Source organism: Mirounga leonina, unplaced genomic scaffold (assembly GCF_011800145.1).
Source record: "Mirounga leonina isolate KUSES-001 unplaced genomic scaffold, KU_Mleo_1.0 Mir_173, whole genome shotgun sequence".
In the NCBI taxonomy this organism is placed as follows: Eukaryota; Metazoa; Chordata; class Mammalia; order Carnivora; family Phocidae; genus Mirounga; species Mirounga leonina.
In genome coordinates this window covers 48,977,546-49,003,847 of record NW_023270447.1, presented here as the reverse complement: position 1 = coordinate 49,003,847, position 26,302 = coordinate 48,977,546, and the positions used below count along the sequence as shown (strand labels likewise).

Below are 26,302 nucleotides of genomic sequence, written 5' to 3'. Positions count from 1 at the left end.
CTGCAGTGATGGGAGTTGAGTATTTGCAACAAAGACCTATGGCCTGTAAAGCCTAACATATTTAATATCTGGCCCTTTATAAAAAAAAGTTGCTGATTCTTCTCCCATAGTATAACTACATGAAAATTTATTTGACTACTTCCTATTGAAAGATAGATGTTCCCATTTTTTTCCTCTTATAAACAATGCTACAATGAACATCCTTGCGCATTATCTTTGTACATGTGAGTATTTCTGCATAGATTTCCAAAAAGTGGAATTTCTCTATATCTTTTCATTTTCACTGGGCCTTCTGCAATCAGCTTTTCTAAAGATACACAGGCTTAGTAATCTTTTATGCTTAGAGGTTATAGTATAATCTTAGGACTAATTATTCCTTTGAGTTTTTGTCTGGCCCACCAGAGAGCCTATATTTATAAGCCAAAGGCAGAAACATGTTCAACGGGCAAAAAGACAGAAAGGTAAGGGGCAAAATAAAGGGAAGGAACCCAGATTTTAGTGTAAAAAAATTTAGCTGTGACTATAGGCAAATTACCTAATTTTTCTGAGCTTCAATTTCTGCATTTGCAAGATTGTCATGAGGTTGAAAGTTAATGTATGCTAAATGTCTGGTAGAGTGTGTATTCGATTCACCATAGCTATTACTACATCACTTCCATTAATATGAAGAAAGAGACGGAGAGAAGAGGTGAAGAAGGAAGGTAACATACCTTGAATTTCTACTATGTGCCAGGTACTCTATAATTATCCATTTATTCCTTCAAGGCAGGTTTTAGTCATAGTTAACCCCATGCTCATCTTCTGCCTTTGTGCCTTTTCATGGAGGGAATGAGCAAATATGACAAATGCTATGCCAAAGGTAATCACTGAATGCCATGTGAATACAGAGGAAGGAACAACTATCTGTCCAGGATAATCAAAGAAGGTTAGATAGAGGGGGCAATGTTTGAGTTGGGTTTTAAAGGCTGAATAGGAGTTTGAGAGGCAGAGACAAGCAATCATTTTCTTATCTATACCATAAGTCCCTTTGATTGTTAGTCCTTGGATCTCTTAGCCAAGTCAAAATGCTTTTGTTTAGTTAACCTTCTCTTTTTTAGAAAATTAAAGCTATATTTCACCTGTGTAACACTGTTTGTGCCTAAATATGGTTCAACCATCTATAACCTAAAATGCAGCTCCTGGGCAGATGGATGAGAAATGCCCCAGAGCAGGAAGCAAGGGAAAGTATTTCTGGAAGGGTACTGGGCTAGGGGAGAGGAAGTATCATTTTTGGAGTGCCCAATATGTGCTACAACTTTACTTCCATTTTACTTTAATACTCTCATTTAGATGTCACAAAAACCATGAGAAGTAGTTTTATTATGTCCATTCTTCAAATGAGGAAAACAAGCTTCAGAACGCATCTAGAATATGTCCAGATTCACACAGCTAGTACATGACAGAGCTAGAAATTAAACAGGCGTCTCCATGATTTCCAAATTGCACCCTCTGACATTCCATGCCTCCTTGGAGATAATGGCCTTTCTGAGGATTAGAGTCTCAACTTAGCACTGAGAGTCAATATGTCAAATCTATTTTTTACCCACAGAGCCTTTTTCTGAAACAGTACAAACAAAAACAACAACAGTAATGTTTATTCAGTACTTAATATATGCTAAGTACTTTCTGGTTCCTTTCCATGTTGTAAGGCATTTAGCTCTCTGAGGGCAGTAGTATTAACTGCTTTTTACAAATGACTAAACTGAGGCACAGAGAGGTGAAATGATTTGCCCAAGGTCACACAGCTAGGTGTGGCAGAGCTGGGAAATGGGCTCTGTGCTTGGAGTTTTGATAATTGTGCATATTCCTTTGTAATTCACACAACAAATTTTTAGGAGTGCCTTCTCTATGGAAGCACTGTTCTAGGTGCTGATGGAGCTGTCAAAGGGAACCTGGGGGCCTGGCTGAGCCCACTCAGGTTTCCAGTGTTACCCAAAGCGGAGTTTAAGGTACTTTGAGGAACCCTAGGGGTTCACAGAACACAGTTCTAGAAGCTGCTGCTCGGCCCAGCAATAACATTTTCCAGAGGATGCTACTTTTGCCTTTCCAGTGCTCTCTCCCAGAAGGTGCCTGCCTTTTTGATTTAGGTACAATATCCTGACCCAGGAAGAAACTCAGAGTGTGTACGATGCCAGGTATTATGGGGGCCAATGTGAGACAGTATACAATGGGGAATGGAGGGAGCTTCGCTATGACCCCACCTGTGAGCATCTCTACTACGGAGAGGATGAGAAGTACTTCCGGAAACCCTACAACTTCCTCAAGTACCACTTTGAGGTAAGTCTGCACAGGGCACTCATAGGCCACTGTAGGGTGGGGGCGGGGAGAGAGAGAGTTCTGTTCCTGGAGATGGACTCCTAGCTTTGGAAGATTCTATTTCCTGTAGGGCTTGCTGGTGGCTGAAGATCCCTTTACATCTGCCCCTACACATGCTCGGTGCTGAAGGGCACTGACAGGCAAGGGCAGGGCCAACGAGAGGCAGAACAGAAGTGTGACCATCCACCTGCCACATCTTGGCTCCATTCCATAATCAATGAAAACAGATTTGAGGTCCAGTTCTCTGGGCTGCTAGTCAGAAGACCTAGTTCAAGTCATGCTCTGTTAGACTGTAAGTATTTGAGACCTTGAGCAGCTCCCTGCCCCTCCCTGGGCCCAGCTTCCCAGCATGTAAATTGGGGGTTAGGAGAGGAAGTAGCTGGGCAGTTTTCTGAGCCCAAGGCCCCTGTTTCACCAAGAGCAGCTGCCTACTGATCATCTCCTTTCTTGCTTTGTTTCAAAGTTCCCGTATAGTTAGCGCAGTGTTATATTAGTTTCTGGTGTACAAAAACACCCCCACACATCACCCTGTGCTCATCGGAAGTGTACTCTTAATTCTCTTCACCTGTTTCACCCATCCTCCCCCCGCCCCCACCTCCCCTCTGGCAACCACCTGCTTGTTCTCTGTATTTAAGAATCTTTTTTGGTTTGTCTCTTTCTTCCTCTGTGCATTTGTTTTGTTTCTTAAGTTCCACATTATGAGCGAAATCACATGGTGTTTGTCTTTTTTCTGATAACTTTCCTTATTTGTCTTTTCTCTGATAACTTTCCTATCTTGGTTTTCCATATGGGATTTTGTTTACAGAAAGGCTTCTGCTGTTGAGAAGCGCTTGCAAAATGCTGTGGATCCCTAAATTCTCTCCATCTCTAAAATTCTGTGCTCTCCTGGGCACTCAGAGCCCCCCCATGGCTCATGGCCAGTTCCAGAGCCTACTCCCGACCACTCCTTTCTGTAACCCTCCCCCACTCTGGGTGAGATGTCCACACTGACAGCTTCACCGGATGCTCACCGTGCACCAGATCACATACTTCCACACAAATCTTCTCATTTAATCCTCACAACAAGACAATGAGGTAGATATTATCACTGCCCCATTTTAGATAGGAAAAAGACTGAGAGACTCAGAGGGATAAAGTGTCAGGCCCAAAGGTCTACTGCAGTAGGTGGCAGAGACAAGATTCAAACCCAGATCTAGCTCAACGGAGCCCCGGCTCTCTGTCATTTAGAAGGGAAGACAAATTATACACATTATATCCATATAGTCATATGCATTCTTGTGCCTGGTCTCTCATACAGAGAGATGGTAGGATCCAAGGATTCTGAACAATTATTAGTCACATCCCCCCTCCCTCAACTTTCTCAAGAGAAAAATACTGACAGTAGGACAAGGCCAGGCTTATGGTTTCCGCCCTCTCCCCCCCAGCTTCCACCTCTACTATCAGCCTCTGGTAAGCCGAGCTGGAAGACAAAGATGACACCGTTTCCCTAACCCTGAGGATGGTCTGGCGCTTACGTGTCCAGCAAGACAGACTAGGCTATGCTGTGACAACAAAGGATTCTGAAATCTCAGTGCTTTAAAGCAACAATGCCCTATGCTATGCATCCATCCCAAGGTGGAAGGAGCACTCATCATCACAGACACTCGGGACCCAAACGAATGGAGGCTCCATCTCAACACATGCTCTCGTGATTGCCGAGCGAACCACTCATGTGCTCTTAAGCCTTGTTCTCTCAGCTCAGACCAGGCACAAGACCATGCCTCCATTCAAGCTGGCAGAGACACGCAACCCTACCATGTGCCTGGAATGAAATAACCTTGCATTTGTGGGCAGCACGAGAGCATACCTCTGCCTAGAGCTCCCACCACTCGTTCGGCTTCCTTGCCCCTTTCCTCCCAGATCCACACCCAGACGTGGCTTTCTGGATGTCTCCATTGCAGAGACAGGTGACCTTCTCTCCAGGAAAGCTAAGTCAGCTGGAAAAAAAATCCGTACTCGGAACAATACAGCATTTTATCAGAATCATGAGTGTGTGTATTTAAATAAATATTTTAACACTGCCACTAAGCAACAAATAAACTAACTGCTATATTTTCGGTATTTTAGTGAGTGAGCATCAATCTGATGCCTGGAGTAGCCTTTTAAAATAATTATTGATAAGAATCTGCTTTGTGATATTTTACAGAGCAAAGATTTAAATATTAAGCACAAATTGGAATATAACTCTATGTGCACAAAGCTAACATCTGTTTGCTTCTTTTCAGGCCCTGGCAGATACTAGACTCTCCTCAGAGTTGTACGATGATGTACATGACCTTCTTTCTAAAGTAAAAAATGACAAGTCTGTGTCAGCCGGAGTAACTGTTGGTGTGGGCCCTGTAAGCAGCCCTGTAACACTGGATGTGGCTGTATCCGGGTCACGAGACTCTTCGTTCTTGAATGAGTTAAACAAGTATAATCAGAAGGTATTAAACATAATGCCTGTGTCAAACAGTATTCCATAATCTTAAACTGAACATGCATTACCTTAATTGCATTAAAAAGTACAGTAGTAATTGAACCTGCATTTGCTTGTGTAATTGGAAATGTCTGATCAGTGGTAATCATGTTTGTTTTTCTTACTACGCTTTTGCACACAGAATCATCACAAAGGGAATAAAATTGAATGATAAGAATAGAACTCTTATCGCCTCATCCCACTCTTTTTCATGGTTACCTGGAGCAAACAGGGAAATACTTAGAATAGTAATGTCTTAAAGAGAAAGCCAGGCCCTGTAAACTAGGTTGGGAAGAATTCGAAAGCGAGCCTTGCTTTTCGGAATAGATTGGAGGACTGGTGTGCTCTGTCAATCATTCATTGATTCATCAAACATTCACCACTAACTTCCTATTAACCTGAGCAACCAGGCAATGCTCCTTTGAGGAAGGGACATCCACCTAAACTGGGGTCTAAAGACTAGTACAGGTTGTCCCGATGAAGGGAGGTGGGAGTCAGCCAAGGGTATTCTGGGCCTGGGAAACAGCAGTATGTAAAGTCCTGGGGATGACAGATGGCCTCACACTAATGTGGGATTGCAAGGACTTCAACCAGCTGACGCACAGGGTGGGAAGGGAATATAGGGAGTGATGAGGATGGAGAAATCGTCAGGGGCCAGAAATATTTACTGAATTGATTCAAAGTTTACCAAAATGCCTCAACAATATTGATGCCAGCACTGTGGGTTTAGCTGGGGCCCAAAAAATTATTCTGGATGATGAAAATACAGTTATGAAAATTAACTTATTCAACAAATACAAATTTCCATTCTGGAGCTTTGCCACAAGTTAGCTATTGCTCTAAAGGGAAAGAATTGTTCTGAGATCTGGCTATTACATGGTCATGTGGACTTTTCTCAAAGCAGATGGTCTTTTCAAAATTTCACTATCACTTTGGATCAAGGTTTACTTGGAAGTAATGCCCATACACAATCCTCTTCCTCTTAATTTTTTTTTTTTTTTTTTTTGAGAGGGAGAGCACAAGAGAGCCTGAGCAAGGAAGGGGCAGAGGGAGAGAGAGAGAATCCTAAGTGGGCTCCATGTCCAGCACGGAGCCCGATGTGGGGCTCAATCTCACAACCTTGAGACCATGACCTGAGCCAAAACCAAGAGTTGGATGCTTAACAGACTAAGCCACCCAGGCACCCCAATCCCATTCTTCTTGAGCCAATCCAAAATTATCCCAGTTTTGTCTCTTTTTTTATTATCTCAGGAGCTTGCTTTTCTTTATTCCTTAATAGTACAAGATTACCACTAGAACGTAAGCTCCATGATGGCAGGGGCCTATCTCATTCAAGATTACGTCCTCTGTTCCTGGCATAATGCAAGTGACTACAGGCTCTTACAGATACAGTTCAGTAAGTTACATCAATAGGTAAGGTCAGCACTTCATGTCATCAAAGACATTCTTAAGCATAATTGTGAGTGGATATGGAATACTTGTGCAGGAAGTTGCATCATGCAGTGTTGTAATTAGAGCAGAGTAATTAGTGCAGGTGACAATGGACTGGGGGCAGAACAGAGTGAGCAACATCATGAAGCACATTGCAGGAACCAACCCAGATGAGAATGGAGGAGAAGAGGACCTGAACAGGGGCAGTGGGAACAGAGAGGCAGGCATGAGAGAAGCAGCCAGGCACACACTGGTGTTTCATATATGCCTGTAAAATAGAATAATACTAACGTATTTATGCTCATGTGTTTACATGTAAATATATATTTCCCACAGCTACTAAATGCTACCTTTCGCATTATGTCATGTAGTAACATGTGCACTCTGTTTCTTCTCGTCCCTTATTCCATGGTGGTGGTTGCTGGCAGAAATATAATTTCCTGAGAATTTTCACAAAGGTGCAGACTGCTCATTTTAAGATGAGAAGGGACAATATTGTGCTGGATGAAGGCATGCTGCAAACATTAATGGAGCTCCCAGAGCAGTACAATTACGGCATGTATGCCAAGTTCATCAATAACTATGGCACTCATTACATAACGTCTGGATCAATGGGTGGCGTTTATGAATATATCCTGGTGCTTGACAGAGAAAAAATGGAATCACTTGGTAAGTAGGACAGAAGTTTTACATACACAGTGGCCAATGCATATGCCAGGATGTGGTTTGCAGTTTTCTGAGCACTAACTATGAGCCATGTGTGATCTCATGGGGGACAACCGTGTAAGGTAACATACCTAATACTTGTGTAGGAGGTTGCATAGGGCAGTGCTGTAATTAGAGCAGGGAGACATGTGGCGGTGATAATGGACTGGGGGTGGAACAGGGGGAGGAGCACCAAGAAGTATGTTGTAGTAAGCACTGCAGTTCAGAGTATTATTATTTACAGGGAACTGAGGTCCAGAAGGGTGAAATGACGTGCTAGGAAGCATCACAAACAGGATTTAAACTCAGGCTTGTCTGGCTGCCCCAAACTATGTTTTCTATTACACTATAGTTACCTCTTTGATAATAAACAATATTTGGGATTTTGTTATTTAAAATGTTAAAACTTATAAATATAGATTCTTAGTTAATGGAACTGCCATATAATCAGTCCGTGATGCTAGAAACCTGCAGTCATCCAAGATTCCTCCTCCTTTACTCTGTAGATCTCAAAGAACCGTCAGTTCTGGCTCTGGAACAGCCCTCACTCCACCCCTCTCCTCCACCTTCACTCCCACAGTGGTAGGCTGTGCAGGAGTGGGTTCCCACCTGTCACTTATCACTGCATTGGCTCCAAAATCTAGGGGAAGGCTCACCTCTGCAATCCATTCTCAACAACTGCTCCCAGAATGATCTTTCTGCTTTACTGATACAGCGATATCACTTCTTTGTCTAAAATCCTGAATGGTTAAACTCCTTAGCATGGCATCAAGAGCCTTCATGGTCTCACTCAGAATGGTTAGAACAGTGATTCTCGAAGTGTGGATTTTAACTGCAGCATCCGCATCACCTGGGAACCTGTTAGAAATGTAAATTCTCAGGATCCCATCCCAAACCTACTAAATCAGAAACTGGTAAGATGACCCAGTGGTCTGTGTTTTGATCAGTCCTCCAGGTGATTCTGATGCTCACTACAGTTTGAGAATGACTGACCTAGTCAATGAGTGAGTAGAAGGCTGAGAAATCTATCCCTACTTCAAAGCTAAATTAAAATTCCCAGTTTCAAGAAGTTTCCCTGACTGCACCAGCCCATGCTGTCCGTTTCTTTCCTTCAGCACATTCATGTAAATTCCACACTCTTTAATCTTCAAAAGATAATTTTCCAAATTGTAATATTTTTCTCATCTAGATAGCAAGATCTTTGAAAGCAAGAATTATGTCGGACACTTCTTTATCTCTTTAGCACTCAGCACAGCATTAAGGAAGTAGTGAATGTATAAAACAAGACATGGAGTTTGAAAGGGGGCATTAATTTAGATTCCTGATCAGGGTCATTCATTAACTCATCCATCTATCCATGTATTCATTCTTTTATAATTCAAATATCTCTTGACTCTCTATTATGTATTTGTGCTAGAGATACAATGCTGAGCAAATCTAAATATGGTCTCCACCCTCCTGCAGCAGAGTACTTCCTTCCTAATAGCAGGTCTTAAAATCAATGTACGGATCACAAACAACATCTTAACAACAACAACAAAGGAGAGACTAGAGAATATCATAGAGGATTACAGGTAGTGAATATAAGTTATTGCTTCAAGAAATTTTTTCCAGTTATACACGTATGGAGTCATGATACAGAACAAACAGTTTATGATAGGTCAATATAAAAAAGGAGTTTGAAAAACTTAATTCAAGTGGCTTTTAAAAGAATCATTCAAAAATGTAAGGGAGGAAACATGGTTATTAACATTTGTTGAGGACCTACTAGGTTCCAGGTGCTGTTGCACACATTCTCATTTTGTTTTCTTGACAACACTTGGAGGTTGGTATTATCCCAGTTTTAGCCCATAAATGCTGAGGCTCCTCAGGGAGGTTAATTACTTTGCCCAGAGCTGCAGGAAGCTGGCGTCAGAGCCCTGGACCTATGGTCTTTCCACCATGTGGTCCTGGGTAGAGCCTTTCATTTGGGCTCTGTCTTTGATGTTGGATTACTAATTAATTGTCTGGGGTGTCTCATGGCCCCTCCTCTTTAAAATCTGTGAGGCAGAAATGGGCTTCCAATGTGGTTAATATTCAAAAGGAGCCCACCAACAAATTGTCCCAGGGATAATTACCTCAGCTCTGTTTATAGAAAACCATATGTCGATAATAGCACAATTTGCTATTTGTGAAGAGCTGATTTTCTATAAATCCGGAAAGTTAGTGTTGCTTTTCTATAAATATGGAAATGTGCTAATCATCACCTCATCTGCTGGAGACCGCTAATAAATCAGAATTCCATTTACATATTAACCTACAAAGAACAGAAATATCTACCTTCTTTCCCTTTGACAAATAGAATCATGCACACCCTTCTCTCCATATTTGATATTTGTCTAGTTTCTTCTTTGTCTCTGTCATCCTCCATCTCTCTCTTTCTCTTTGGGTGCCTTTCTTTCTCTCTCTCTCTCTCTCTTTCCTCTTTGTTATGGTCTTTTTCTGTGTATCTTTGATCCATATCAATTAATAATATTTATTCTATAAAATGCTTGTTCCTAAGAAACACCCCGTGTGGTGTATGTTCATGTCCTCAAAGAGACGAGCTTGGTATAGAACGATTTAAGTGAACACACTGGCTGGTTTGCTCTGGAGGAATCTTTTGTCCTTGGGTTTGCCTCAGATCCTCTCTGGGTTCACCCCAGAGGATGCACGAGGCTGTTTTCTTCTCATGTATCCTTTAGATAAAATGCTTCTCCCTCAAAGGCAGCATGAAACCATGCAGCAAAAATAAAAGGATGTCTTACAGTTTTCAGTGTAAGGTCTTATAAAAGTCTCTGAAATGGTAGGACATTGATGAAAGAAATTGAAGAAGATACAAATAAATGGAAAGATATTCTGTGCTCACGGATTGGAAGAATACTGGTAAAATGTCCATACTACCTACAGATACAATGCAATCCCTATCAAAATTCCAATGACATATTTTTCAGAGAACTAGAACAAATGATTCTAAAAATTGTGCAGAACCACAGAAGACCTCAAATAGTCAAAACATTCTTGAGAAAGAACAACAAAGCTGGAGACATCACACTCCCTGGTTTCAAACTATATTACAAAGCTATAGTAATCAAAACAGTATGGTATTGGCATAAAAACAGATACACTGATCAATGGAACAGAATAGAAAGCCCAGAAATAAACCCACACATGTATGGACAATTAATTTACAGCAGAAGAGGCAAGAATAACCAATGGAGAAAGAAAATTCTCTTTAATAAACGCTGTTGGGAAAACCAGACCACTGTTTTATACTATATACAAAAATCAACTCAAATGGTTTAAAGACTTGAATGTAAGACCTGAACCATAAGACTCCTAGAAGAAAACATAGGCAGGAAGCAATTGGTCTTGGCAATTTTTTTGGACCTGCCTCCAAAGGCAAGGGAAACAAATACAAAAATAAACAAATGGGACTCGGCCCAACTATAAAGCTTCAGCTCAGTGAAGAAATCACCGACAAAATGAAAAGGTAACCTACTAAATAGGAGAAAATATTTGCAAATGATATGTCTGATAAGGGGTTCATACCCAAAGTATATAAAAAACTGATACCACTTAAGAACAAGAAAATAAAAAATCCAATTAAAAAGTGGGCAGAAAATCTGAAGACATTTTTCTAGAGAAGATGTAGAGATGACCAACAGGCACATGAAAAGATGCCTGACATCACTAATTATTAGGGAAATGCAATCAAACCCACAATGAGATATCACCTTACAGCTGTCAGAATGGCTATTATCAAAAAGACATAGGGGTGCCTCTATCTTTTTTAGTTAGTATTTTCATTTTCTTTGTATAGATACTGAGTTGTGGAATTGCTGGATCATGTGGTATAACTCTATTTTTTGAGGAACCTCCATACTGTTTTTGCCTATTTGCCTTTTTTTGGTGAGAACATTTAAGTTTTATTCTTTTAGCAAGTTTCAATTATATGATACAGTGTTATCAACTACAATCCCCATGTTATACATCAGAACTTATTCATCTTATAACTAAAATCTGTACCCTTTCAAAAACTTCTCCCTATTTCTCCCACCCTCAGCTCTGGTAATCACTTTTCTGCTCTCAGTTTCTATGATATTGATTTTTTTTTTTTTTTTTTTGGCTCCACCATGCAGTATTTGTCTATGTCTGCCTTCTTTCTTTCTTTTTTTAAAAGATTTTATTTATTTATTTGATAGAGATAGCAAGAGCAGGAACACAAGCAAGGGGGGTGGGGGAGGGAGAAGCAGGCTTCCTGCCGAGCAGGGAACCTGATGCTGGGCTCGATCCCAGGACTCTGGGATCATGACCTGAGCTGAAGGCAGACGGTTAACGACTGAACCACCCAGGTGCCCCTGTCTGCCTTATTTCACTTATCATAATGTCTTCCAGGTTCATCTATGTTGTCACAAATGACAGGATCTCCTTCTTTTTAAAGGCTGGGTAATATTCCATTGGATATCTGTACCACATTTTCTTTATCCATTCATCTGTTGACTTACATTGTTTCCATATTTTGACTAATCTGAATAATGCTGCTGTGAACATGGGAGTATAGATGTATTTTCTAGATAATGATTTCATTTCCTTTGCATGTATTCACAAAAGCCGGATTGCTGGATATATAGGTAGTTCTATTTTTAATTTCTTGCGGCGCCTCCATTCTGTTTTCCATGGTGGCTGTACGAGTTTACATTCCCACCAACAGCACACAGGGTTCCCTTTATTCCACACCCTCACCTGCATTTGTGATCACTTATCTTTTGATAATAGATATCCTAACAGGTGTGAAGTGATATCTCACTGTGGTTTTGATTTGCATTTCCCTGATGATGAGTGATGTTGAGCATCTTTTCATGCCTTTGGCTGTTTTATGTATCTTCTTACTTAATCTTCCAAAGATCTCTGCAAGAGGAGAGGTTTCCTTACTTCTACAGATGAAGGAAATGAGGCTGTAAACCTCTATCATTAGTAAATGAAAAAATACATGAGTTATTTTGAGTTATAGTCCAGGCTTCTTTCCCTTTTATCCCAGCTGCCTTTGTCCAGACTCACAATCTGGGAATAATTCTGACTTCCTCCCTCTCTCCTCATATGTCTCATTACGTCCTCAGTACCTACCCTCCGGGCCTTCCGCTTCAGTCCCTTGACTGTTGCTCACCAGGTTATGCTGTGTTTTCTCTGCCAGTTCCCTCCACCCATGTTGACATGTAAAATGAGAAAAGTATCAGAAGTTAGTGGATATTCCATAAATATCTTTGGGACAAAGATGGTAGTGGTCTGCTCTGGACTCCTGTTTTGTGGTTAATGGAGATAGGTTCTAATACATCTCTTTCAGCTTCTGTGCCCTTTGTCTTTCAAAACATAACAGGAAATAGAGTGTCCCATCAGCATCTAAGAATCTAGGTAAATCTGATTGATACCTTTATCAGGGATGCTATAATGGAAACCGTGCATGGAATAGAAAGTAAACAAATGGTCCTCAAGACTCTAAAGGTTCATGATTATATGGATTTTGGCCATTTGAAAAAACTCTGCAAAGACCTTGTGGAAAGTGACATCTATTGATGCTTTGCCTGTGAAGGAGACCAGCAGCACTGTCTGGCCCCATGAAAGCCAGCAGGCAGTGTGGTAGTAAAAATATTTTTTCCAACAGAGATATCTTTGCTTTTCATGTAGGCACTGCCATCTGAAAGCTAATACTTTATGTCTCTGAATCTCAGTTTTCCCATCACTAATATATGGGCAATAAACTACTTTTTAAAAAATTTTATTTTATTATGTTAATCACCATACATTACATCATTAGTTTTTGATGTAGTGTTCCATGATACATTGTTTGCGTGTAACAGTAAAACACCGTCCAAACAGTAGTTACTATTACAGATTCCAGTTGTAGATGGGGTCAGTAGGCCATAAAGTCATGTGATCAAGGACTATAGAAGGAAAACATATGCTAGTGTCATGGTAACAAGGAACCTAAACTTGGGAGTCAGACACATGTGGGTGTGCATCTTGGTTCCACCAGTTAGTAGCTGCATGACCTTGATCAGGGTACTTAATTTCTCTAAACCTCAGCTTTTCAAGACCAAACAAAAAGGTTTGTTTGAGAATAATTCTAACCACATCTTCCATAGTAAGTGTTTAGATATTTTTCCCCCTTGAATGCAGGATAATAGTAGCGTAGCCCAGTGATTGAACACATGGGTTCTGTCACTTACTAGCTGTGTGATCATGGGCAGGTTATTTAGTCATTTTAAGTCTCAATTTCTTCACCTGTTAAGCTGGAAGTATTTTTTTTTTCTTTTTAAAGATTTTATTTATTTATTTGAGACAGAGAGAATGAGAAAGAGAGAGCACATGAGAGGGGGGGAAGGTCAGAGGGAGTAGCAGGCTCCCTGCTGAGCAGGGAGCCCGATGCGGGACTCGATCCAGGGACTCCAGGATCATGACCCGAGCCGAAGGCAGTCGCCTAACCAAGTGAGCCACCCAGGCGCCCAAGCTGGAAGTATTAATGGCTTTTATCTCACAGAGTAAATGAGTGAGGAATGAGTGAACATATGCACAGAAAATATTTAGTACAGTGCTCAGCCTCTAACAAGCACCCAATAAATATCAATTGCTGGAAAAGGTTCTGAATCAGAACCTTTGCCTGGATTCAAATCTCATCTCCACCATTTATTAGCCAAGTGACCTTCAGGCAAATTAGTTATCCTCTTCATGCCTCAGTTTTCTGTTCTTCTAAATGAGACAATGATAGTAGCTACTTCATAGGATTCTTGTGAATATGAAATGAAACTATTTATGTGAGCAAGTGGCCCAGCGCCTGGCATATAGTAAGAGTTAGAAAGTATTACCTGAGTTGCTGTACTATGGTGGTTCTTTTATTACCACATGCTTTATTTTATTCCCAGGTTTTCAGTTATTAACTCTGTAATGTTAACTGCCCTCTCATCTGTAAAGTGAGGATAACAAGATAACCTGTCTCATAGGGCACTGCAATTGGTCAGCTCTGAAACAGTCTTCAAATAGAAAGGAAATCATTATCATTGTGTCCAGCCTGCAGTGGCCAATGCTTTTGCTGTAGATTTGGAGCCTCAGCAATCATGCCTTCTCCTCCACCTGCCCATTTTTTTTTTTTTTTTTTTGATCAAGGTCATTCATTTCTGTCCCTGGAACTTCATCCAGTTTTGGAGGGACTGCTTCTCCCATTCATCAAGGTCACTTTGAATTCTCATCACTATCTTTCAAAGTGTTAACAACTCTGCCCAAATCAGTGCCTGTGTTCCATCATTCCTCCCCCTGATGGATGCCAGATAACAGTGACCCTGGGAAAGACCTTTCCAGCGAGAGCACAGTACATTCTGCCTGTCATTGATCATCACCTTCCAGCTAGGGGCCCTGGACCAGCTGGTCTACCACCTAACTCAGAGAGTAGAAAAAGCCACAGAAACACAATTAAAACTCACTAAAGTTGATGTCAATTATAATTCCACATGCTCTTCCTCCCTGCCCCTTCCCTTCCTTTACTTACTCATTCCTTCAGCTTTTCATTCAACAAACATTTATTAAGCACACGAACACAGTAAGCACTGCCTAGATACCAACATGGTTCCTCTCATCGAGGGTGCACAGAAGGTAACAGGGTTTCTCTTTGTCATAATCATCTAATTATAGTCAGGAATGATTTATTGTGTGGACAACCAAATTGGTAACCACCTAAAATGAATTAATTTTTAAACTTCACTGTACTTAGAGCTAACTGAAATATTTGGTTTTAATAAAATATATTTACATATAATAACTCCTAATATTGGTAAAGTACAACATATGCACATCTAATATTCCAGATAGTCTTCATAATACCTTATGAGGAGGTGTATTAGTATTTTCCCTAATTTTTTTTAAAGATTTTATTTATTTATTTGAGAGAGAGAGAGCACACAAGAGGGGGGAGCGGGAGAGGGAGAAGCAGACTCCCTGCTGAGCAGGTAGCCCCATGCGGGACTCGATCCCGGTACTCCAGGATCACGACCTGAGCCGAAGGCAGTCGCTTAACCAACTGAACCACCCAGGCGCCCAGTATTTTCCCCAATTTTATAGAGAGAATGCTGAGGTCCAAAGAGCTTAAGTAAATCACTCAACAGGATTCAGTCAGTATTGAATCAACATCTTCTGGTGTAGAGTTTGTATACTGTCCAAGTATTTATCCCCCCAACATTTTCTCACACATTCTATCACTCATTCTGATACCATATATCAGAGGCTTAGGCTCTAGCAGAGGTGGCAAGACAGTCAACATTTAGTGAGCATTTTGTATGTGGCAGAGTTAAACACTTTAAACGTACTATCTCATTTAATCCTCAAGAAAGACCTGGGAAGAAGATACTATAATCCCCAATTTACAAATTAAGAACTGAAGCTCAGTGATGTTAAATAACTTGCCCAAGGTCATGGTGCTATTAACTAGTAGAGCCAGGGGTCAAACCCTGGAAACTGATATTAACTGACATGCTATAATGTCTCAGGGATGGTTTTCCTAGGATTTTTCAAACTGCAGGTCATAGCCCACTAGTAGAGTGTAAAAGAAAGTTAGTGGGTCATGATCAGCATTTAACAAAACAAAATAGAATAAAATAAGATGGAAAATATCAGAGTGCATCAAAGTATGATGAAGTATTGAAACTTATTTTATCTGGATGTGTGTGGGCTGGATCATGGAGTAAAGTGTATTGCTTAGTTTTCAGGGTAGTAAAAAAAGCATTAAAAATACCATCTAGTGTGTTCCACTGACTATAGATACATATCTCATTACTTTAAATAAAGGAAAAATCATCAGTAGCCATAAGGAAGGCATTAGGAGGTATATTAGTTGGAGTTCTAACTAACTGGTTTCAGAGAACCAATAGGATATAGAGATTTATTTTAAGGAATTGGCTCACATAATTATGGAGTCTGACAAGTCCCCAGATCTGCAATTGCCAAGCTGGAGACCCAGGAGAGCCGATGGTTTAGTTCCAGTGCAAAGGTTGGCAGGCTTGAGACCCAGGAGGAGCTGATGTTTCAGTATGAGTCAAAGGCAGGAAAAAAGGTGAAGTCCCAGCTTGAAGGCAGTCAGACAGCAAGAGTCCTTTCTTACTCAGGAGAGGGTCAGGCTTTTTGTTCTATTTGGGATGTCTACTGATTGGGTTAGGCCCACCCACATTAGGGAGAACAATCTGCTTTACTCAGTATACTGATTTAAATGTTGATCTCATCCAAAAATACCTTCCCAGAAACACCCAGGATAATGTTCGACTCAATATCTGGACACAACCATGGCACAGTCAAACCAACCCATAAAATTAACCATCACGGGAAGGCAGACAAGGTAGAAAGCTAGAGGGAGATGTAAGTAATCACTGCCAAAGACAGGCTTGGAGAGTCTCACCTAATGAAAAGTTTATCCAAATTGCAATGAAAGATGGGAGTTCTAACTGAGCTCTGTGGCAGGCAGCTCTGAGTGCTTCCATGAATATCATCTCACTCAAGCCTCTCAGTAATGCTTTGAGCCATCTTATGACTGTTCCCATTTTACAAACCAGGAAAACCAGGCACTGAAAGGTAGAATGCCATGTTCAAGGTGAAACCACTGGCTAGGAGCAGAGTGAGGTTTAACATGAGGACTTCTAATTCCCAGCTCCACGCTTCTTGGGGTCCATCTGATATTTTATTTCATTTACCTTTTTATTTTTATTTTTTCACTTCTCTTTTTTTAAAAAAAAAAAACATTAAACAGCTTGCGATAACTTTGAAAGTGGTTAAGTCAGGTTTTAAAAATGACTAAGGGAGGATTATACTCAATACTCTTTCCTAAATGCAATTTGGGATCAGTTTGACCTGCTGATCAGGAACTGTAACTGGCAGAATTGTGAAGGGTTACACTGCCCAGCTTGTGGTTGTCTGTTCTGAAGCTTAGGTACAGCCACAGGGCCAGGAACAAGCACGGCGTGCTGGCACTCCAGCACTCAAAGAGGTGAGCCTTAGAGCCTTGACGGCCAGAAAAAGGGTCTAAGCCAGGAATGGCAGCTGACTTCAATAGCAAATGCTAGCAGGATTATGACACAGGACAGGTGCTTTGCCCGATGGTGCTGTGATCAGTTAGTGATGTCTTTCAGAGGCAGTGGAATGGGGGAATGAGGGAAGGTGAGCTGTGCATTTTTTATTCCTTTAAGAGAATGAGACAAAGGCAGCCCAGATGATTAAACTGTGTACGGGGAGTCATTGGGTTAGGATGAATGTGTAATTGAAGTCCCTCAAATTCTCATTTTCCCCATCACATTTATATATTATTGCTGTTGCTTGCTTATAATTCCCTTTCACGAAGGTGCTGAGTAGAAAACAACATTTTTCTTTGTTACCCAAAATAGGAAGTAGGAGACAATCTCTGAGGAGAACCCTTCTCCTAATCTAATCTCCATCCATCCATCCATCCATCCATCCACCATCCCTCCGTTCATCCTTTCAACCACTCATCCAGTCAATGAGAACCCATGATCTCCAGGGACAAAGAGATGAAACATAGAGCTCCATGCCCTGGAGAAATGTGCAGTTAGTTGGGGACTAAGAATAATATAATGTGAAAATGTTCAAATAGAAATAAATACAGTAGGGTGCCTGGGTGGCTCAGTTGGTTAAGTGACTGCCTTCGGCTCAGGTCATGATCCTGGAGTCCCAGGATCGAGTCCCGCATCGGGCTCCCTGCTCAGCGGGGAGCCTGCTTCTCCCTCTGACCCTCCCCCCTCTCATGTGCTCTCTCATTCTCTCTCTCTCAAATAAATAAATAAAATCTTTAAAAATAAATAAATAAATAAATAAATAAATAAATAAATAAATAAATACAGTAGAAGCACAAGGGAGGGAGCAACCCACACTTTCTGCCCCTCCCCTTTTCTAGACTCCAAAGATATTCAAACCTAAACTTCCAAAAATTAGGAGTAGGAGCTTGCCTAACAGAGAAGGGAGCTAGGGTTTTCTGGGTGGAAGGACTCTCATGAGTATGGCTGAAGCAGCAAATGGGTGAGGGTGAGTGGTAGGAGACAAGTGTCCAGGTTCACCCAAAGGCCACGCTCTGTTGTGGAGGGCTTGCCCCCAAGGCCAGTGCATTAATGAGGGCAATCTTGTGGCTGAGTTATGGCAGGAAGAGTGATAACATCAGTAACCTGGAAATGGAGTCAGTGTTGGCGTCCAGGGAGCCATAGGGAGGGTGACAATTTACAGCACGGCAGGTTGCTGGAGCCAAGCGAAGGTGACCATTGAGAACAGGAGGGTTCCTGCCCATGGATAAGATGGCCAGCATTCAAGGGAGCATGCTCTGGTCCTGCTCATCCCTCTAGCCCTGTTACTCAGCATTGGGCTGTGCTGTGCTATGCTTTTGTGGTCCTTCGACTTAATCATACCCCCTTTCTCCCTGAGGCTTTATAAGAAGGAACGTGCTGTTTCTTCCACCCGGATTTCTGCTCCCCTCCCCATACCCTTTCTTCTTCACCTGGCTAGTGCTTATCACATCCTTGGTCTCTGCTTAGATAGGACCCTTCCAGGCAGCTTTTCTGTCTCTATAGTTTTGGGTTGGGAGCCTTCTTAGGTACTTCAGTGCACCCGGGATTTAGCTAGATATATCACACTTTGCAGCTGCCTGTTTCCATCATGCATCTTGTTAATGATGTGTTCCCAGAGTCTTGCGCATAGGTTGAGGCTGGTCCACAGGAGAGGCTCAGTGTCTTCCTAGCAAGAGAGGCTCAGAATCCAAGCCCATCTATGCTGGGCCTTCTCTGGAGCTTTCCTACACGCTGCAGAGTCAGGGTAGATGCCTAAAGAGTCTGGGCTGGATTGAACAGTGCAGAGGGTAAGGTGGGCAGGAATCTGATTGTGAAGGGTCTTATATTTATGGCTAAGCAGTCTGGCTTGGCCCAAAGGGTCTTTTGCTGTGCCTGCTAACCAACCAGTCACCCTGAACAGACAGGCACCAGATTCTAACAGGCTCCAGGCTTTATCCCCAGTTACCATGACAACCAGGCTTCACAGTGATGGATGGTATTGATTGACTGACAGACTCCTGGTGTCTTGGCTTTGTCCGCATCCCCCCTAAGTCATTTGCATACACATGGAACTGAGATACTCTCAGCACCATTCTCCTGATCTTGCCCTGATTTTGAATTTCCACCTCTGTCACTGAAACAGCCCCAGCCTTAAAGGAGAAAAAGTGTGATGATGTCAAAATTACCCCCAGAGCCACCCTTAGCCTCTCTCCCATAGGTGACATAATGTGGCATGGAGGAGATGGGCTTTGGACACAGACCTTGGTACAGTCCCGATTCTATTTACTTATTGTATAACTTTGGACAAGTCACTTAAACTATTTAAGCCTCTGTTTACTCGTCTCAAAAATGAGAATAATTGTACCTGTTGTGGAGAGATGTGTGAATATGAAATGAGATAACACATGGGAAAGCTATACCTAGCACATAGTAGGTACTTATCAAATGTGGATATTTTCTTGATCTTCACTTATTCGTGGCCACTGCAGAAATGTGGATTAAGAAAGTCTATTTTATGGGGCACCTGGGTGGCTCAGTCAGTTAAGCATCTGTCTTCGGCTCAGGTCATGATCTTGGGGTCCTGGGATCGAGCCCTGCATTGGGCTCTCGCCTCAGTGGGGATCCTGCTTCTCCCTCTCCCCCTGCCTCTCCCCCTGCTTGTGTGCTTTCTCTCTGTGTGTCAAATAAATAAATAAAACCTTTTTCAAAAATCTGTTTTGACAAACTTCTCAGCCTCCATCATTCCCCGATTTTCCATGCTCAGCGTCAGGGACCACTAGCCCAGTCTCTGCTGTAGCATTCATGGTAGTAGTAATAACAGCAATACTTGACCATTATTGCTGGTTCTGAGCCAGGCACGGTCCCAAGCATTGTACACACTACAGCTTAACTCCTTTAACCCCCACAGACAACCCCATGAGTAGACACCATGAAAGCCGCCACCTTATAGATGAGAATACTGTAGCATACAGAGGCTAGATAATGTGCCCAGGTAGGAAGTGTGTAGAGGCGAATTTTAGCTCAGGCAGTCTCCATTCCAGAAAGACTGAGAATCTCTGCTATACTGACTCTTGTCATGGCCACAGCAGCCCCCTCAGCTATGCTGCCTCTTGTATATATGTGTATGACCAAAAGCATCTAGAAGGGCCAGAGTCCCTGAAGATACCTGTTATCAGTCAGGAGGGAGACCTGAGACTGCAGTCCCAACATTGCCCATTGGGAGCATGGATTCCTTTCTCTGAGCTGCTTTGTAGAATAAGGCGATCATGGAACCCGGGGCTTGGGAAGGCCGCTGTTCCTTGTGCCGCATGAGGAGCATTTCTTTGCACAGTTAACACGGATGTGATGCAATGAAGCATGCACTGTCTTTGGACGTAACACACCGTACATCGAACACTGACTCTTGGGTCTGTTTGTTACGGAATTTGGGGCAAGCAACTTAACAATAATAGCTAAGATTTGTTGAACACTTAATTGTGTCAAACATTGTTTTTAGGGATCCATGCGTGGAAACTATCACTCGCATTTTACAAATGGGGAAAATAAGGCCCAAAGAGGTTCAGGTAACTTTACCCAACATTACTAGTGGATGTAAAATCCTGACTCCAGAGTTCACATTCTTAACCACCATAATTACTGCTTTTTCTAACCACTGAGCCTACACAATGGATAAATCCTCCTGGCTCCCTAAGATTGTTGTGAGCCTCCAATGAGATAATGCAGATGAAAGTGCTCTATAAAATATTATCTCCTAATCAAGTGTGAGATATTATGAAGATGTGATTTGTATCATCAGGCAAAAGGAGTTCTGTGACTACCAAAACATTTTAGAGCATTGTCTAGATTGGTTGGAATCAGCCCATCCCTGAGCACTCCTGGGGGCTCATCACATGCCAGGCTCTGTGCCTGTAAACTCAAGAGACAATTTTATAAGTTTGCAGGATAATTGGAGGAACAGATCAAGAAACTGACAATTGCTAGGGCATGCTAAATACTATGCTGGAGGGGAGCATAGGGATACCATGGGGGACACACAAGGATTCCGTGGGCACACAGACTTGGGCCCTTGGGAGAGAAGAAAGGCTTTCTACAACTGAGTGGGAGAGGAAACAGCATGTGAAAGGCACAGAGGTCCTTATACTGTTATGCGTAGGCGGTTGGGAGAAGCATGTTTCAATGGATAAACAACAGCACAGAGCAGGCGGCTAAAGGTAGCCTCCACTTCCCAGCTGAACAGTCATGCTTTCCAATGTTATGGCATGAAGCAGGCTACATGAGTCTTTCCCTTTCCTTCCGAAGCTGTCATTGGGGGCAACCAATGTAGCAAAGCAACACAGCAGATAGACCACAGCAACCTGAATGGCATTTGTTTGTTGCCAAGAGATAAGTAATGTATTACACCTGCTGTTTTCCACCTGATGCTTTTCATCTGAGGAGTGACAGACTGGCTGCGTTCTGGCACCTCGGAAGTCAGGCTGCCTGGTTCTGCCTCCGAGCCACACTGATGCAGCCTCTCGTAAGAGCTCTCACACCTGTACCACCGCCAAGACCAGGTGGGAAAGGAGCAGCCGACATGGTGGCCAGAGACATGTCCTCTGGGCTCCTGGCCGGCCAGGCAGGCACCCCAACAGCTCTTCTCGGGTTCAGACTAGAGTGGGAAGGATCCCAGGGCCTCCCAGTACTCCCTCCACTGATTGGAATCTCCCTCTTTTCTACTCTTGAGTTTAGGTCAGGTTGGCCTTTCTGAGCAGAATCTTGCTGCTAGGGACGCAAGGCCTCCACATGGTCTCCCTCTGCTCCCGATGTCCCCCCTTTGTCTGGCTAATCCCTACTCATCCTTTCAGACTTGCCTCTGATATCCTTCATCCGACCTCCAAGGAAGACTCCCCTGACTCTGCTGGCCTTTCACACCTCTCCTTGCACAGGGCAATATTCATTCCTTTCCGTTTCTTCACACTTGCCTGTGAGCTCATGGAGAGCAAATGCTCTTCAGTCCTTATTTCCCAGATGCCTGGCTCACATCAGACATCATTAAGTACTTATCACACTTGTTTCAAGTGTTCTCCAGGTGTTCTGGTGTGTTCTTAAAGTTTCAGAATCGTGGCTTTAGAAGAAACCTTAAAAGACCACGAGTCAACTCTTCAAACCCTTCCACTGTGCCCTGTACAGGCAAATAGTCAGCCTCTGCTTGATACCCTCCCAGTATGGGGAGGTCACTGCCTTTATGAAACAACTCAGATCTCTTTGGCCTGTGACCATTATGATGATTTATCTTATGTTGAGCTTTAATCTGTCTTCCTGGAGCTTCTGCCCTTTGAGTCCTAGTTCTTGCCCTCGCAACCACACTAGTAGCCTGACTCCTCTTCCTCAAGACAACCCTCTGGAGAGCTGAATCTAGCTCAGCTGATCTCTCTTAGGCAGAGATCTTTCCTCTCTTGTTCAGGTGAACATCCCCCATCCCCTCAAAAATTCCCAAAGGATCTGGTTTTGAATTTCTTCACCCTCATGCTACTCTTCTCCAATCATTGCCTACTTGCTTTTTTTTCACTCATGAGGGGTGCCTGGGTGGCACAGTTGGTTAAGCATCCAAGTCTTGGTTTCAACTCAGGTTATGATCTCAGGGTGCTAGGATCAAGCCCCCTTAGGCTCTGTGCTCGGTGGGGCATCTGCTTGAGATTCTCTCCCTCTGCCTCTGTCCCCTTCCCCTGCTTGCGGGCGCACTCTCTCGCTCTCAAATAAATCTTTAAAAAAAAAGAACACTTAACATGACATCTACTCTTTTCACAAATTTTTAAGTGCACAATACAGTCTTCTTAACTATAGAGACAATGTTGGACAGATCTCTAGAACTTACATAATTGAGACATTATGCCCATTGATTAGCAACTCTTCATTTCTCCTCTTCCAACTCCTGCCAACCACCATTCTATACTCTGATCGTTGGACTATCTTATATACCTCATATAACTGGAATCATGCATGTTTGCCCTTCCGTGGTTATTTCTTTTAGCATATAATGTCCTCAACATTCACCTATGTTGTTGCATATGGCAGGATTTCCTTCTTTTTTAAGGCTACAAAATGTTTAAAGTCCTCTTTTCTTATTTCTTTTTAAAAAGGTGGACTCCAGAACTTTGTATGAGATCCTGGGTTTCTCTAAACTACACACACACACATACGCACACACACAGATTATCCCCTCCTTTGCTTTATTGATTATAATTTTCCCCTGGTTTTTCACCTGGCTTCATTGTCTTCCTGAGCTGAAAGTTATCCAAAACTCCACAGCCTTTTCTATTGCTTTCTAAGCTGTGCCCATTCCCTATTGTGCTGGTGCATGGTATTTTCTCACCAGGGAAGGAGGTTACAACTTTCCCAACTGAGCCTGATTTTGCCATGCTTGGTCTGTCTATCCTTCCAAAACATCTGAGGGCTTTTTGAATCCTGATTCTTTATCTGAATGATCCTTGGCTTTTCCTAGTTACTTCTTATGGGTGGATATGATGAGCCTGGCTGCTAGGCCAAGGCATTGACAAAGGCATCGACCGAGACAGGGCAGAGGCCAGTGCTCTGGGACAGGCCACCAGAGTTCTCTGTAGAACCACTCTACTCAGTATCTGGTCCCAGATGCACTGACAAGGAATCATCTGGGTAATCTGTTTAAATACAGTTTGCTGATGACTCCGAAATTCAGCATTAGAACTGATAGAGGTGGAACACAGGAACCTGTATTTTTAATAAGCACTCCAGATGATCTCATTGTGTAGCCAGGTTTGGAAAACATCAACTCCAGAGTTCACTGAGTTCAAGACCCCCAAACAAATGCCAGTAGGATATGGTCCAAAGCTGACATCTAAGGAGTCCAGCCTTGATGGGATGGGGTGGAGCCACGGCGGATCATTGTTTGGTTCTCTAAACACAGGTGACTGATGAACAACATGGATTTGAACTGTGTGGGTCCACTTATAAGTGGGCTTTTTCAATAAATACAGTACAGTACTGTAAATGCATTTTCTCTTACGATTTTCATAATAACAGTTTCTTTTCTCTAGCTTATTGTCAGAATATATTGTAAGATACATATAATATACAAAATATGTGTTGATCCACTGTTTATGTTAACTGTAAGGCAAAAGTAGGCTATCAGTAGTTAAGTTTTGGGGGAGTCAAAAGTTATACTTGGATTTTCAGCTATGTGGAGGGTCAGCACCCTGAACCCCCATGTTGTTCAAAGGTCAGCTGTGTAATCACTCTATCACCCATGCCACACACCCATCTGGGCAAGCGCCACAGGGTTGCCCCAGACCATTCTCTGCTCTCTCTCCCCTCTCCTTCCCCTGTTCTTCACTAGATGGAGGAAGCAAGACATGTTGGTTCTGTGTCTTGTCTTCCAATACCAGTTTCAAGTCTTGGATTTTGTCACTAGGTTTGACCTTCTCTGCCCACACCCCCCTCCCCCACGCACCCACCCCCTGCCCAGCTTACTGGTCTTGGTTTCCCATGGGTGCTCCGCAGACCGCTCTGATCTGGCCTCCCCTACAGCTTCTGATGAGACTCCTCTCCTAACCCTCCTATATTGAAACATGCGACTCTCGGGATACACCTTAGTTTTTGTTTAGTATAGTCCCAAACCTGTTAGCTTCTCAAGGACAAGACCTTCCTTAATTCAGATTTCCATCATATTCCTATTTAATTCACAGTGTCTACACTGCCTAACACACAGGGTGATGGGGATGGTACACAGTCAGCGTTTACTAAATTTTTCTGACAGCAGAATTCTTTAGTCTGATGTGATAACTGGAATTAATGAAAATACCACAGGCTTCTAAGCAAGATAGACTTACTTGAGTTTGAATCTCAGCGCCACCATTTCTCAGCCGTATGCCCTTAGGCAAGATAATTCACCTGTATGAACCGAGGGCATCTCAACTATGAATGAGAAGTGTGGGGTGGGTGTCCAAGATGCTTTCAGCTCTCACATCGTAGGATTCTGAAGTCGCAGACCTTCCCTTGCTGGTGGTACCCTACTCTGGTGTCCTTGGAAGGCAAATCTTTGCAGTCGAGCGGTGCTGCTCAAATCGAACTGGAATTCTCCTCCCCCTGCAGCCCGTGGCAGGGCGTGGCAGACCCCGCATGAGCATAAGGGCTCTGCAGGCATCCTCCAGCCCCTCCATCCCAGTAATCAGCCTGCCCTGCCACCATAAGCTGGCAGACCTCCACTGCCAGTCCCCTTGTAATCATTCTGGCTTCTGCCTCTGCATGACTTTTCCCCACTTTTATCACTGGTGAAGCATTTTTTAATCAAAACAATTAAATATGCTAAATCTTCCTCAATTAGTAATGCACTAACAATTAAAAGTACTTGAGTAGAAGTGGCAGGAGAAACCCTGGGCTTGGTGCTGAGTGCTGGTGCTTACAGCCCCACAGCATCCTGCCTCCCAGGCGCTCCCAGCTCGGAAATGATTCAGAAACCCATGTGCACACACACAGGGTGGGGAGGTTGAGGCTCAGAGGGGCCTGGAGATGGACAAATCCAGCCCCTCTCTCCCTAAACAGCAAACTGCAGCCCAGTGTGACCACAGGCTTTTTCTCAGCTCAGACAGGGTGACTGTGACTGGGATTTGTTTAGTTTTACTTTTTAAAACCATAACATGGGTACACAGGGTGTACAACACGATGGTTTGATATACGTATACAAAGGGAAATAAGGACTACATTGAAGCTAGTTAACATATCTTCTCACATAGTTCCTTTTTCCTGTGTGTATGGGATGACAGCACCTGGAATCTACACTCTTTACAAATGTTCAGTATCCCATGCAATATGATGAACCGTCATTAGGCTGCACTTAGATGTCTCTACTTATTCATCCTAACTGCAACTCTGTCTGGTTTGACCAGCATCTCCCCACTCCCCTCACCTCTGCACCCCTGGCAACCACCTTTCTACTCTTTGCTTCCATATATTTACTTGGCTTTTTTAGAGGCAACATATAAGTGAGATCATGCCATTTTTTTTCTTTTTTTTCTTTTCTTTCTTTCTGGCTTACTTCATGTTAGCATGATGTCCTCCAGGTTCATCCATGCTATTGCAAATGGCAGGATCTCTTTCTTTTTTAAGGGTGAATAATCATATATATATAGACATATATATATATAGACATATATATATATAGACATATATATATAGACATATATATATAGACATATATATA

The 26,302-nt window shown here is 42.6% G+C and overlaps 1 protein-coding gene across 1 annotated transcript in view; it reads left to right on the top strand.

Moving 5' to 3' along the window:
- Nucleotides 1-26,302, top strand: part of C8A (complement C8 alpha chain) — a 62,427-nt gene that overhangs the window by 23,768 nt on the left and 12,357 nt on the right. The window contains exons 5-7 of the mRNA XM_035020157.1: nt 2,127-2,316; nt 4,620-4,820; nt 6,712-6,952. Of these exons, the coding sequence (XP_034876048.1) occupies nt 2,127-2,316; nt 4,620-4,820; nt 6,712-6,952 (632 nt within the window). The remainder of the gene's footprint in view (nt 1-2,126; nt 2,317-4,619; nt 4,821-6,711; nt 6,953-26,302) is intronic.